Consider the following 14,499-nt stretch of genomic DNA (forward strand, 5'->3'; position numbering starts at 1 on the left):
TTTCGTTGTGGGGGATTGTGGGGGATTTGGAGGACTTCAGTATTTCTGGCTATGTCCCAGCACCATACCCCCTGATTACCCCCCTTTATATTGCAAGCCTGCAGCTTACAGTTTTCCTAATACATGTATCTTGCATCTTGCATCCTGTCGCGTCCATGAGGCATGCACAGAGACATGAGGAGGAAGAGGAAAAGAGGAGAAGGAAGGAGGAGGAGGAGGAGGAGGAAGGAGGAGGGGTAGTTCATCTTGGTTCCTCTGTAGATGTGCCTCCCTCACAGATGACCTCATGCGGGGAGGAGGAGCCCAGCGTCCCGCAGCCTACCTTTGGTGGATCCAGTGGGAACTGAGTTCGTGTGGAGATTACGCTGGAAGACTGGGAAAACTTTTTTTTGGTACTTTAATACCCATGACATTTATCAGGTAAGACTCTAAAACACATTCTCAAGTTGTGCTGTGTCGACAGAGCTGGTCTGGAGGTGTCGGTTCACCGGTTCATAAAAGTAACGTCACAGAGTTGTTTCAAGTCAGGAGTTTTGGTGGCATTTTCCTGGGGAGGAATGTCGAGACATGCCCGTTGAGCCTCACCGTCAAAACCCAACGGGAATGACAGCAGCGTGCGTTTCATTCTGGAGATGTTCTTGGTTATTTCAGCCTCTGTGGTCGACTTATTTCCTGCGTCGCTGACGTTTCTTACGTTAAAATGTTACCGTTACTCGAGCTAGATAGCGGAGCATCCAGCTCCGTTAAATCCAACACAGTCCACAGGTAACGTTTCCGTTTGGGTTCGGTGTGAAGCGGAGCTCGCTGGACACACACGTCACGCTGAAAGTGAACAACGTGGATCAAACAAGTTGATCTTTGGTGTTTCACTTTTATTTTAGGTGCACATTTTCCTAGTATTCAAAAAACAAACTAAAATGCTTTAAGCTATGATGTGTCTTTGAATAGGTAATCGATTATATTGGCAACCGGTTTTTGATAATGATGAATTAGAAAAGTTACAAATAGCTACAGATGTGAGATTATTGTGGTTGAGTGAAAGTAAATAGGTAATATGAATAACACTTCCTGTGACATAGGGCTGCAATTACTACTCTATTGATCATTTAATGTCAGTTAATAATGCCTCTCAAATGTCACCCTGGCTCTGGGGATTAAAAATATATATATATTTTGCAGATTAACCAATTTATGAATGGATTTGATTATGTTTTGCTTGTTACTGTGTGGTAACCTTTCTAAAGATGAAGAGATATCTAAGAACATTTGAAGATAGATCTGATCCTGCTCAGTAGGATGCAGATGTTTAGCAAACAGGTTCATTACTTTTCTTATAACCGTGTGGTCTTGTTTGATCCCGATGTTAGTCTGTATTTTGTGATTTGGATGCGGCGGGCTTTCAAACCAGGACCCAGCCCAGATACAGTGGTAGGTTTCAGGCAACAGGACTGTAATCTTGTCTGCCCACATTGATTGAGTCATTGAAGTTTGACCACCGGCTGTAGATGACTTTTGCTGTTTGCAGCATATTTTCCACTGAGGGAATCTCCTTGTAAACTCAGCCAGGTGCTTTGAAACGTTCTGTTTTCCTTTTCAGAGAAATTGCTTGTAAATGTCAAGATGCAGTTTTTGATCTTTTGAGAGCACATGAAGTCATCGATTCCGTGTTCTCTCTGAACAAGTGATGTAAGGTCTTCATAACCTCTTGGCTTGCTGTTTCCTGTGTTGAGTTGCTTGTCTCAATCTAGCTTCAAGGGCAGCTCCACTCTACATACACTGTTGATTTTTCATTTTACACTCAACAGGTGCCGCAGCTGACAATCACGCTGACTGCCAGTTAACGCGGAGATAGTCGGTATTAACTTTCCAACAATAATTTCAGGCAATTTCACGCTGATTGTGGAACCATTACGACGGATTTGCATGCCTCTATGCCACGGCTAGAGCTACCACAATTGTCTACCAACTGCAGGGTTATGAGACCGTTTGCGCTACAGAGCACTCGTCTTATTGAAAGTGCCACGAGAGTCTGCCTCTACAGAGCCGGGTTCCCATGGTCCCCAGCCAGTTGGCCAGTAACAGATGCTGGCATCAGAGTCGCATTGTTATGGCTGAGGAGGGAAAGTTTATTGGACCCAGTGACCCGACAGACAGCACACACTGAGACGTTGTTGGTGATGATGATGATGATGATGGTGATTATGATTTTGTACTTTTGAAAAGGGCTACTCGTTGCAGAAGCCCTTTGTTCCAAAAGGAAACAGGAAAGAGAGATTTTTAGAGTTTAGTCTGGTTCAGGACCCCTAACCTGTAGATTTGGGATTTCCGTACACTTGATATTAACTAACCCTGATCACAAATATAAGCTGCAACAGAATGTCCGAACACACGGATGCTCTCAAACCTTACTGTTCAACTGACCTCCTGTTACATTACATTACATTACGATCATTTAGCAGACTCTTTTATCCAAAGCGACTTACAATTCAGTATCTATCTACACACGTAGACGCAGATACGGGAGCAATTTAGGGGTTAAGTGTCTTGCTCAAGGACACATTGACATGAGACTAGTAGAGCAGGAGCCTGGAATCGAACCGCCGACCCTCTGATTGAAAGTGCTCTCCACTTAGCCACGGTCACCTCCTGTTGGTTTGGCTTGGCTCGTATGAAAGCCTCTGGTAGGTCTTGGACTTAGTGACTGTAGATTTGGGATTTTAGCTTTAATTTGAAAGCTAAAGTACTAGTATCCATCTACTTATCATTAGAGCTCTCAAAGAAGCAATCTCCTATGCTATCTAATGGGATTTTCATAATGTGTACTGTAAGCGGCAGTTATGTATCATGGCCAAGACGTGTTCACACGTCAAAATCACTGAGGTGGTTTTTGGGCATGTTGTCAAATAACTGTAATACCAGAGGAGGCAAGAAGCTGTTACCCCCTGAGCTCCTGAAACTGAAGCAGTATGTGTTTAATGCCACTCTGTGGGTGCGACACAATCTCCAGCAATGAGGTAGCTGAAGAGTCATAAACACCTAACATGGCTGCAAAAGTAGGATAATACTCCATGTTCTACTTGGCCTCCTAAAAGAATACTCATGTTACAGACATCATATAAGTCCTAAAGTTCCATAATGCCTCAATATTTACCAGGCAAAGAAATGATGTTGTATCCTCAGTGTTGGGGTGAAGGGTCATACACAGGCCTACTGGCAAAGTGGCATTGTGTAATTGAATTATAGCTCAAGTTTCCTAAAGGCTCATGACACGTTTTGTATCAAAACGCCTTGCCTTACCATTTCAAATGATGTAGCAATGCTGAATTTATCATAACACAACTTTATCTCTAGAGTTGAAAGTCCATGTAAGTAGGTGTGTATGCCTTTTAATAAGGTGCATGTGTGCGCTCATGCTTGCATGTGTGTATCTAAAGCACGTGTCTGTGTGTGTGTGTGTGTGTGTGTGTGTGTGTTTGTCTGTGTGTGTTTGGAAGTGCTTCTTAGTTACAGCTGTTAATGATTTACACTGCTTCTTAGAGAGAGAGAGAGAGAGAGAGAGAGAGAGAGAGAGAGAGAGAGAGAGAGAGAGAGAGAGGCAGGCATACCTGAAGTGTGAAATTCAGTGTTGGTGAAAAGGTACTTGCAAAGAATTCATTTTGTGATCAATTTTGTTGACATTGGCAAAATGATAAAGCAGAATTAGTATTCTTTCCAATGTGTCATGATTATTTTAGCTTTGACAGCTAGTGCAGCTCCAGCAGCTACAGAAAATGTCCTTTTATGTTTTTTTCACAGCAAGTATGTGTGCAAGTGTGTGTGATATGTTCCTATCATAACAATGAATCGGTGAAACTAATCTCATTTTGGGTTTGTTAGTTTGTCTCAGGGTCAGATGTGTCCCATTTGTCTTGGCTATTTGCATCTGTAAAAGTCAGTGCACACAAAGAACTAGAAGCTCGTCTCATGTGACAACAGTAACTGTATGTAGTATGTATATTAATGTCCTCCCCTATTCAGTTATAGCATACAAACTGATAATCCACCTGGCATCCTTCGCTGTTTAGTTACTTTAACTGTTTTTTTTCTTAACACTAAATGATATAAGTGGTTCAGTCAGTATAGATAAAGTGAGACGGGCTCAGAATAAACCTGCACTCCAAAACTGAAAGTGGGTATCTTATCTGCAAGCCCTGTTGAACGTACGCTGACTTGAAATCCTGGCTTATAGGCATGTAGTGTTTCCTTTTAAGTAAGTTCATTATATGTTACCCTCTGACCTACAAATCCTAGCATAAGATAATCTCTCTGTGGGTTGCAGGCACTTCCTGTAGACTTTAAACACAACTGTTAATGTTTTACCCTTAATCAAACATCAGGCTTCCCGGGAGGCAAATGTCGCATTGAGCGTATGCAATAAGGCCGATAATACAGCTTTTGATTATTTATTTTTTTTACTCCAGATGTTCATTAACACTTAATTGCTGTGGCAAATCAGTGGATGGTGATACAGTTCAGTCTGCAGTGTTCACAGGAGTTAATGGCTGCAGCTCTGATGAGATGATTGTTGTTACTCAGTGTGCAGTTAGTGCTGGCTGATGATTTCAGAGGAGGGGTGGTGGTTGGTATGATGTAACACGTGTGTAATTGTTGTGGAAAGACTTCCAGCAAATTCAAGAGGAAAAAGGCCACTGCACTGTTAACTCATTCATAAATCCAATGTTACACTCTGATCTGTCAAGCTCAATTAATGTAGGTTATTTGTAAGTCTATGGCCGGCTCAGTTTTCTATATTAATCTGCTTAGCTTGTGCAATGTCCTGTCTTATTCCAGCGTTTTAGTCTTCAGTTTCCACGGCCTGGGGTGAATTCAGAGCAATGATTGCCTCCTAAAACATGCCTTGACACTTCTAGAGCAACACTGCTGGGATACAAAGACACCACCGCTGCTGAGCCAGCATGCCGGCCTGTGTACGGGTTCATTATTCATCAGTCATATTAGAAAAGATCAAGGACAAGTGGCCTCAAAGGGCCAGTCGGTCTTTCCAAAAATGACGGTGCTTTTCCCACGGCCGTCTAATGAGTAGATCAGACTTGTTATCCTTTTTAATTTCACGCTGAGCCATGTGGCTGGTCCTCCTCAATAACAAACTAGCTGGCTTTGCCCCAAGCTAGATTTTTGAATCGGCCTGTGTCTGTGATGTCATGGCCCAATATAAATCCCCCGCTAGGCAAAGGTAAACAATCACAGGTCTTATGAAGTGAATATCCACCTGTTTTCTCATGATTTTGTTTTGAAATGTCTCATATTTGCTTTTTGTTTTCAGAAACACAGTGCTGTAGATGATAGCATCCTTTTCATATATAATATTAATAATATTACTAAAAGCTTGTGTAGAAGAGACCATTAAAGTCACCACTTTTCTTTGTGTCTAATTGCTCTTTTCAGTTGCAGAAACTACTTTTATGAACCTTAGAACCTTTTTCGGGTTACTTGGATGCATGCAGGTTTCATGTTTGGTTCCTGGGTCATAGTTCCTGCCGCTCAAACTGTTCCTGCTTCTGCTTCCTGGTGGCTCTGGACTGAGTTTGCTGAATATTGTGGGGAGGTCAAGCACAGACCTTGAGGCTGCTATAACTTGTGTGCAGCATTCATTCAGACTGTTCAGGCTTTTCATGCAAATGGCATGAGCGCTGGTTGGTTTACACACTGTGGTTTGTGGTTTGTCACCGGCGTTCCTCTTTGTTTAGTCGGTTACTGTGTGTGTTTAGGATTTTTGATGATCATTTGTCCTCCCTGGATCTCTGTTATCCGTCTCATATAACTTTGAAAACTCAAGACGCAAAGGAACTTTGTCTGAAGTGTTTTTATTGCTTAAAATTTTTGCCATTTGGCGGCTTTCAAGGATTCTCTTGTGAAACAATGATGCTGCTGCACACTCTGACTGCCTTCAAATACAGTTTAAACACATTTTCTTGTGCAATTGTGTCCCCCATCATACACATTATGCTGATTTGGTGATCAATTCTTGCAGGTTGATAGCAAACTAGCCACATCTGTACACATTAGTACAGTGTGTTTGTAATTCTAGTGTAGTTACCTCACTGTTTTTTTAAGTGTAAGTACTGTTCTACTAGTTAGATTATTTGTTGTACCTTGTGTTTAAGTTGAAATTACTTCAAAACTCTTTGTATAAAGTTAAGTAAGATGTTACTGAAATGTTTAGCAAGTAGGCCTGCCTGAATGAGCATGTTTAAACCTGGCCTGTCAAATGATGCAAGCACGGTGTAGTATTATATTAACAAGTTAAACATTGTCTTTACTCTAGAAGATCAGCTGTTGGCGTTCCAAGACATTTCACTTTTCTGCTCATTATAAGATGGAAACCTGCTTCTCAGAGGCTCCGAGGTGGGGACTGTGCTGGAAGCACTTCAAACCGGTAGACTAGTTACATAAAATGTCTGCTCTTTTGTTATTTCCCTTCCACTCATGTGAGTGTGAATAACAACCTTTGCTTACAATGGCCGACACTGAGACTGTGTTGTCCTCCATAGCTACTCCCCACACTTCCTTCTTCTCGGGCTTGTGAGCTAACTTCACATTGTTTGTGGACCACTTGAACTCAAACGTACAGCCCGGGGCCTGTTTCCTGCACTCAGTGAAGGGACAACAAAGGAATAGATAATTATGGCGTTCACAGGGACATTTTAAAAATATCTGATCACTTCGAGGCAGTGTTTGATAAACTCACTTGAGGGTTAGTGCGAATTTCTGAGAGTGATCATTCATGTAGAATCTGTTGATCAGGAGAGCTCAGCAGGGCGTTTCAGCCAGCCAGAGATGAACAGGATGGAAAATAGCTGTTTGCTGCGATCCTGGAAGAGTGGTGATCTCAGCGTAATGGTGCCACCTAATAGAGGACAAAGCAGGTTTTAACCCATCAACCACCAGAGTATGTGCAGTGCATCCCTGCCCAGAGGCAGTGGGAACCCAACAATCCTATTTCCGTTTTATATACAGCTTCTCAGATGACTGTGGTATAGCTACCTGACCCCATTAACCACATGTCACATCAGCATTGTTCAGGTGAGGATCTTTTCTTCCTCACAACCCTGTATGGATTTGAACTCCATCAAGTCGGGAATGACCTGGAAAAACATACATGTTGATAACCTGAGGCACCCTTTAACCACCCCTGGTTTCCAATTTCTCCTCTGTGAAAGGAAACCGTCCCTTCATTGTACGAGACTCGAGTCCTTTTTTATTGTTGCCTTGAGCCGTTCCAAGGTAGCGGAAGGTCCGCATGTGAAGGTCATAGAGCTCACATATGCCAGGTTGAAAATGCCAGCTGTGGGGAAGCATCCTTAATATTACACGGTACTGTCCAAATACTCTGATCAGGCTTTTGCTGTGTGTTTTGAAGCATGTTGATGACTTTTTGATGACTAGATTGTTGGTCTCTTGTCATAATACTGTGCTGTTTCTTCTTCTTGCACAGAACAGATGTGAATATTGTGAGTGTATTTTGTCCTTTCAGCCTGTGTGTGTCCACAAAGACCCGTGAGCCACTGTGTGACTTTCACAGCTCTGTTTTAATATTGAGGGGCCCCTTCTAAGGAGGCCAAGCTTTGAGGCTGATATCCAAATACAGCTTAAAAGCACTGGGATGGACCTGACTTTGAGAGCTTGAGGAATCTGGATGCCCGTCTTTCTGCATACCGTGCAGTCCTCGACTCCTCTGTGAGGAGGCTTTCTTACAAAGGTCACCGCTATATTCCCACCACAGCTTAAGCTGAGCTGAATTTGATGTCGGTTGTGGTGCTTTTGCTATTGTAGGATCCACATTTCCTCACATCTACCTCCAATAAAAACAGCCTAAGGCTTAGGCAACATCAACACATATTGTCCTCATGTCTGTTTCAGATATTGTGGATTTTCTTAGCATATAAGTTTGAGGCGTGCATCTTCACTGGCCTCACGATTCCATTCAATTTTGTTTCACCAACAATTCAAATTTCCAATGATTCTCTATTCATCACAACGTATTGCATCCTTCATTTTCTGTATTACTGCACGTGGCTACTTTTGCATTAAGCAGTCAGATAAATCTGAACTCACTTTTATTCTGAAACTGCATAGCACACAGTGGATAGTTCAGGGGACCTTTGAGTTTATTGATCTCCCAACATATACGCAGAGCTGGTCTAAATCCTACTTATACCTGTTGGCTAAATATTGGTTATATATATTTATGGTTTAGTTTGTTCAAAGAGCCAGTGACATTACTAATTGTACTGTTTCCCTAATACTTGGTTCACTTCTGAGAATAAACATTGCTCTTGCACCTCTACCAGACATCTTTGGAATCAGTACAATGATAACATCATCTTGATCCCTGACCATCTGTGTCTGCTGCAACCTAGTGTCATGGTTGTCTGTTCAGTCGGAAAGAATGTGGCAATGTCTTGTGGGGGAAAGTATTCAGACTGTTACAGTATGTAGCACTGGGTCTGTGTTGTGGCTCCTGGAACCAAAGGACTCTTGGTACAATCCATGTTGTGATCACTATGTCATTGTTAAATGAGTATTATAGACGACACTGTCTATCTTTCTTTTGAGTAATGTTCAGGACTTAATCCCCCTCACTTTGGATTAAAACATCTAATGGAAGCACACTTCAGGATACAAAGTGATGACTTTTAGATGATGGCCGACGAGGTGTTGTCTCATTCTCACACACTGACTGTGTGTGTCTGGTGGCTGTGATGGGGGAGGGAGGGAGGAAGGAATTTGTCATGTTGGCTTTTGGAGTTTCAAGAGGGCGTTTCTCATTTCCTTCGGGTTAACCTGAGTGATGTTTATTGTTACTGTGGAGATGAGCAGCCAGCTCCCACACAGCAGTTAGCAGTTCTACTTACCACGCTAATGTACAACACTACGTCATATTAGACTGAGCTACACTATAATGTACACAGATGAGCACAGTCCTCAGATCTGTTTCTATCTTACTACCATGTTCTTTGTTCAGACCCCTGCATTTCTTAGGAATTACATTAAATCCGGTTCCAGAACTTGTTCAGAGTTTCCCAATACTGTAGATTTTTTTTTACCACTGCTACAACCCTACGGCCGCCATTTGATTGGTTGTCAAAGCACCAAGCGGACTAAGCTCATTCCAAAACGAGAGTGAATCTGGTGTCAAAGGTTGTGCACTTCTGGTGTCGTTGGGCTGGGGAGAATTTCCTACTCATCTGCTTTAATTACAGTCATGTATTAGCATTAAATCAATGTTGACATACTGTATAAGTAGTGCAGTAGTGTTGGAATACGAAGGGATGTTTTAATGACGAGACGGGGCAGGATCAGTCGGTAGTACATGTCTTTCTTCAGTGCAATCGGACTACTTAAATCAACTGTGTTGACACTTTAGCATGGTCTCGTTAAGGCAAGTCTTACATGTCAAGTTCAGGTGTTACTTGGAAAAGGGACTTGCCTTGAGAGAGAGGGAAGAAGGCGAGGTCATGGTTACACTGAAAGCACCTGACCTTCCTGATCTGATGACGTGAGTGAAACCAGAAGAAACCAGGACTATGAAGTCATCTCCAGAGAGAGGATGATGGATGGAGTCTGTCAGATCTAGAATTGCATTATGAAGCCTCTCAGGGTGGATGTTGTTGCTGGAATATTGAATTAACGTTTGGCAACTTTTAAATGAAATCAGTTTTCACTACAGACTGATTGAAGGGCATTGATGTTGTATTATTTTGAAAAACAGAGCCAAGGAAATATGAAGATGACAACATGGATCAGTTCCAGACGGTAAATAGGGTTGCTTTGTGTGTGTGTTGTGCTGCTTTGAAACTGCTTTCATAGTCTTCATTAAGGCTTGGTGGAGTGAAACCTCATGAAAAGTAAAAATTTTTGGAGCAATCAAGGTGGGTTTGAAGTGCAGAGGCTCATCAGGGATTTACCCCCGACGTCTCCACCTCCAATAACAGATTCAGTAGAGGCTCTGCTGCACAATGTTTCATGCGACACCTTCAAGGATGCAAAAGGGCGAATCGATAGCCTCTCTGTCGGCAGCAGAAGAGGACCCAGTTTTTTTTTAAAGCCTGGATTCTGTGGTTGAGAATTCAGTGTGTTGTGTTTGCAGTAGGCATACCCTTATTTGGTTGAAACCATTTGTTTAATCGGAAAGATTGCGTCGCTGCTATTAATACAGCAGGGTAGCAACCTATAATGTCTTTAGAAGGTTGGAAAACCAAAAGTACCACACAATTAAGTGTTTTAACTGCTGTGTTTGGTTAAGTATGTTTTTTTTTTATTGTAAAACGTCATAAGACCTTCAGTTCATGTTATACTGCTTAACTCTAAGGATTCAAAATGCACACTATAGCTCGAGAACAACCGCGCAGAGCAGTTGAAACATTCAAGTTCATCCACATAGCATCAATTACGTGTGGAATTCAAGGCATGTGACGGAGTATTTTCCTGCATAACAAGATAGGAGAAGTTGTCCCTTTTCTGTTTAAATATTAGAGCATTCTTTCCGTGCGCCCCTCCACTGATGACCTGCAGGATTGGGAGTGCTGTGGGAAAACTCCCCGGCGGGTGCCAGCTAAGCAGCATGAAATGCGGATGTAGACTGTTTTTCCATTTGCTGTTAGATTTTTCGAGGACACATTTTGTATCGTTTTGTTTCGTCCTGGGTAAAAGAAATACTTGCATGTGTAGGTGTTTGAATGGTTTTCGTATTGACAGGTGTGAATAGAGGAGGCTTCTGCTTGCTGAATAATTTGTACGAGTGACAATAGATACAGTTCTGTTGTCTTGTCGTGCTTTGAGTGACTGAATTTTTTGTTTTCTTTTCTTTTCTCCCAGGAGCCCTACAAAGAGGCTTTCAGGAATCTCGCCATGTTCAAGGCAGTGCTGAAGAAGAGCAGAGATGGAGGCAAAGGGAGCAAGAAGGATTCAGGTACGTGGAGGAAAGACGGCAAGCTAGGTTCCACTCTGCACCCTAAAGGCTGAGACACAAGCTCTATATTTCAGAGGCAGATGTACACTTGAGATCATCCTACTCTGTGTTAATAAATTCATTTCTGAATATGGAAACTTTACAAAGTGAACGGAGAACTTAAATACAGGTAGGGTGACAAAATAGCAGTAGTGGTATACAGCTTAAAAGAAAATTCCTCCAGTTCTTAGTTTATGACACAGTTATAAGCACTGTGACCATAACTCAAATGGCTTTGATTAAGAATATGGGACAGTACATATATGAGCAAGTTGTTGTTTTGCATCGCCGTTGGGTACAACAATAGGCCCAGTAATGTTATGGACCTATTTAGTCTGTGTAGGGATATTGTGCAGCACATTGTGTTTTAGAAGCCCGGCATCAGCCCACTGCGTCTTTTAATCACTTCACCTCAGAGCTGGATATATTCCATCTTTTGACTGTAGAGACAACTCGGCCATTGTGTCAGATGTGAACAGATGTTTTCTTCTCCTTTGGAAGTCTGTAGTGTTTTCCAACATGACTAAACATGAGTCACGCTCAGCAATACATTGTTGACTAGTCTCTTGTTCACACAACGCCCCCCCCCTCCACTGATCTGTCTTTACATAGCCTGTGACCATTTACGCTTACTCTGCATCTACCAGCCTACACTTGATGTACAGCCTCAGGACTGGTTTTCACAGGTAGTCTGGTTCAAACAGTTACAGTACACGGTAGGTTCACATCTCACACTTGTGCTCTTTCTTCATTTGTCTGACGTGATCGTTTCACTCAACACTCGACGCTGAAATTAAAGGGGAAAAGATCACCTCCAGTCATCCCCACTGCTCCTCAGCCCAGAACAAAGGGACAATTGAGTAGTGTGCGCTTGTATTGTTTTATATCAAGTTGTTGCAACCTGTCTCGCATGTATGAATCACTCTGATGGCTTCCCTGTTTCACCCAGACACCCACACCCACACTACGCACTTTAAAGACAGGAGTGTCCGTGTACGTGAAGGCCGGCAGCAGCAGAGTTTTATGGCGGGACACAGCTCCTTTATCCCAGCCTCACTCGCCCAGTTGTACCCCATCCATCAAGCTAAAGCAGCTCTGTCTCCCTTTCTCATGCTGGGACAATAAAACCGGGCCACTCTTCTCTGTTGTTTAGGGCTCTTAAGACAGATGAGAGGTCACAGAGATACAACAGTTAGCGGTGGCCACTTTGCCACACTGTTGTTCCTGCATGGGGCACAAATCTCTACTGCATATCTTTTTTTATTTTCAGGCGTGAAGAGTTTTCTTTGAAGGTCAGAAATGTGTCTTTTTTTTTTGTGAGATTGTCGGCAAATCACCTGCAATAATAGCCTGTAATAAATAAGAGTTATTTGTTCTGTCATCTTGATTATGTTCCTTGAAACATTTTGATTAAGATTTTGATGAGTTATTTATCATATTTGATTCCATATTAACACTTATGGTAGGTCATTTTTATTAGTCGGGTATAAAATACGTTTCATTCATTAAAATGAGTAATTTGTGTTAAAGGTATTAATTTGCATGCCTTCACCCTGTGTTTACTTGTCTGTTCTTTTTTTGTAATTTCAGATCCTTCCTGGGATCTGAAATTAGTTTTTTAACACAGAAGCCCTGATGGGAACGCCGTGTTAATCATATTGGGTACACCACAGTGTAGTTGGTGGTCTCTGAGACAAGATAGTACCATATTGGACATAAAATATTCACTGCACCTGCAAGGCTTGATTTCATTTTGATCCCAAAGGGGTTTTGGGAAGATTGTTGTTTTGGAAGTAAACGTCTGCCGCTTAGGAGTTTTGTTCTCTAGTTTATTATAAATGCTTCTATCTTTTTGCAATTTTCAAATTGGAATATGGTCATGGATTTGTTTACTTTGGTTGAAACAGCTTTATGTGTGACAGTTGGTATTCGTCTTTTGCATACAAGCTTGTTTGGTTTGTTTTCTCAGATGAATGAAAATTGAATTCATTGGTCCACCACATTGTGTTTCACACGGCTGCTTGCATTTCTTATGAGTCAGGCTGTACGGATGTTCCTTCCTTCAGAAACAGAAGTCTTACAAAGTCCTTGTAAAATCTGCTCTGTAAAATATAATAAAACTCAGTGGGAGGAAAGACCTTGATAATGGTATAATTGCAAGATAGCTCGGCATATGTTGCTCATGACATGGTGGCTACGGACCGATGGCAACTTTAAAGCAGTCAAGGAAACTTGGCCCCTGTTTAAGATACCACTACAGTCATTAGCTCTCCTTTGGGATCACCCCATTGCCAACACCACAAAACACACAGTTTGCTAATTTAGTCCTCTCCATCATGTGCTCCTCCTAGATCCTTCCTCTTCCTCCTCCTTCTCGCTTGCCTCCTCTAGGCTCGGTCTGGAAGGAATCTGTTTGGAATTGGCCTTTTTAATCCCTTTTAAGCACTCTTTTTTATTTTTATGGTCTGTCACTCCGGAAGTGGGATGCTAGTTTGCTGTGGCCTGTTGCCTTTGATGTCAACATTTTTTTTGAGAGAGGTTACATTGCAAGTAGGTCTCACTGCAGTTAATAGATTTGAGACCTGGAGGCACAAGAAGATGATTATATTGTAAAGACCTAAACAGTGTTTTAATTGGTGTTCTCTTTGATGATACAGGCCCCTCAGATTTTACTGCGAATTTCACCTATGACTCCCCATTAATTCACAGCAGTATCTGGTTTTGTACTTCATTACAAGGCAAATTACTTTTTCCAAGTTGGTGGAATTGTTTTAGGACAGTGGACTGTCATAAAGGGAAGTTTGTGTGAATGCATTTCATCCTTGTTGCAAATATTCCTCAACAACAGTGTTCTGAAGTAGCTTAACAGTAATAAGCCTATAGTAATTAAAGGCAGAAGATACCCTGTGCATAGCGGTGCTGTTGCGGCAGCTTCTTAATGTTATTTGATGTGAGGTGCAGCATGAAAACACATGCAGACAGGACACTCAGGCAGACAGGGCCGTAACAGTTGACATTGCATACAAGTAAGTCACATGTCATCAATTAGTTCTTCTTTTCAGCTTGAATTCCAAAAGTGAATAGCGGTGAATATGGGGTGAAATTGGATTACTGGCCAATCAATTGGTGCATGCCAAATTTTTACCGTTTTGTGAAGTGAAGCTAAACATAAAGCTCTGTCAAATCCCCTTGGTGGACTTGAAACACTTGAGGAAAAACCTGCATTTTTCCACCAAGATTTATTTCTCTTCTAGACGAAAGTGGTCTGCTTTCTCTCCTTTTTTTTTTTTTTTTATCTCACAGAGGCCTCACTGTCTTGAATAACGTGTACTGCTACTTACTGTTGCTTCTGTCCTGGGAGTATTTTCAGTCAGTATCTGTTCATGTGACCCACAGAAACAGCATCTTTGACTCAGCTTTAATTGCTGTGGGTGTCTGTGTGTACCCCAACTTGAGATTACCTCTTGATGAGCTCGGTCGCTTGGGGG

At 42.0% G+C, this 14,499-nt stretch overlaps 1 protein-coding gene across 3 annotated transcripts in view; it reads left to right on the forward strand.

Annotated features, from left to right (window-relative positions):
- Positions 1-301: 301 nt before the first annotated feature.
- tanc1b (tetratricopeptide repeat, ankyrin repeat and coiled-coil containing 1b) overlaps positions 302-14,499 on the forward strand; it is a 90,244-nt gene continuing 76,046 nt past the window's right edge. For all 3 annotated transcript variants that reach the window (XM_068703807.1, XM_068703816.1, XM_068703823.1), the window contains exons 1-2: positions 302-420; positions 10,879-10,972. In XM_068703807.1, the coding sequence (XP_068559908.1) occupies positions 10,912-10,972 (61 nt within the window). In that variant the 5' untranslated portion in view covers positions 302-420; positions 10,879-10,911. The remainder of the gene's footprint in view (positions 421-10,878; positions 10,973-14,499) is intronic.

The sequence above is a fragment of the Cebidichthys violaceus genome, unplaced genomic scaffold (assembly GCF_023349555.1).
Source record: "Cebidichthys violaceus isolate CVI_PGR_0920_01 unplaced genomic scaffold, fCebVio1.0.p SCAF_11, whole genome shotgun sequence".
Lineage (NCBI taxonomy): Eukaryota > Metazoa > Chordata > Actinopteri > Perciformes > Stichaeidae > Cebidichthys > Cebidichthys violaceus.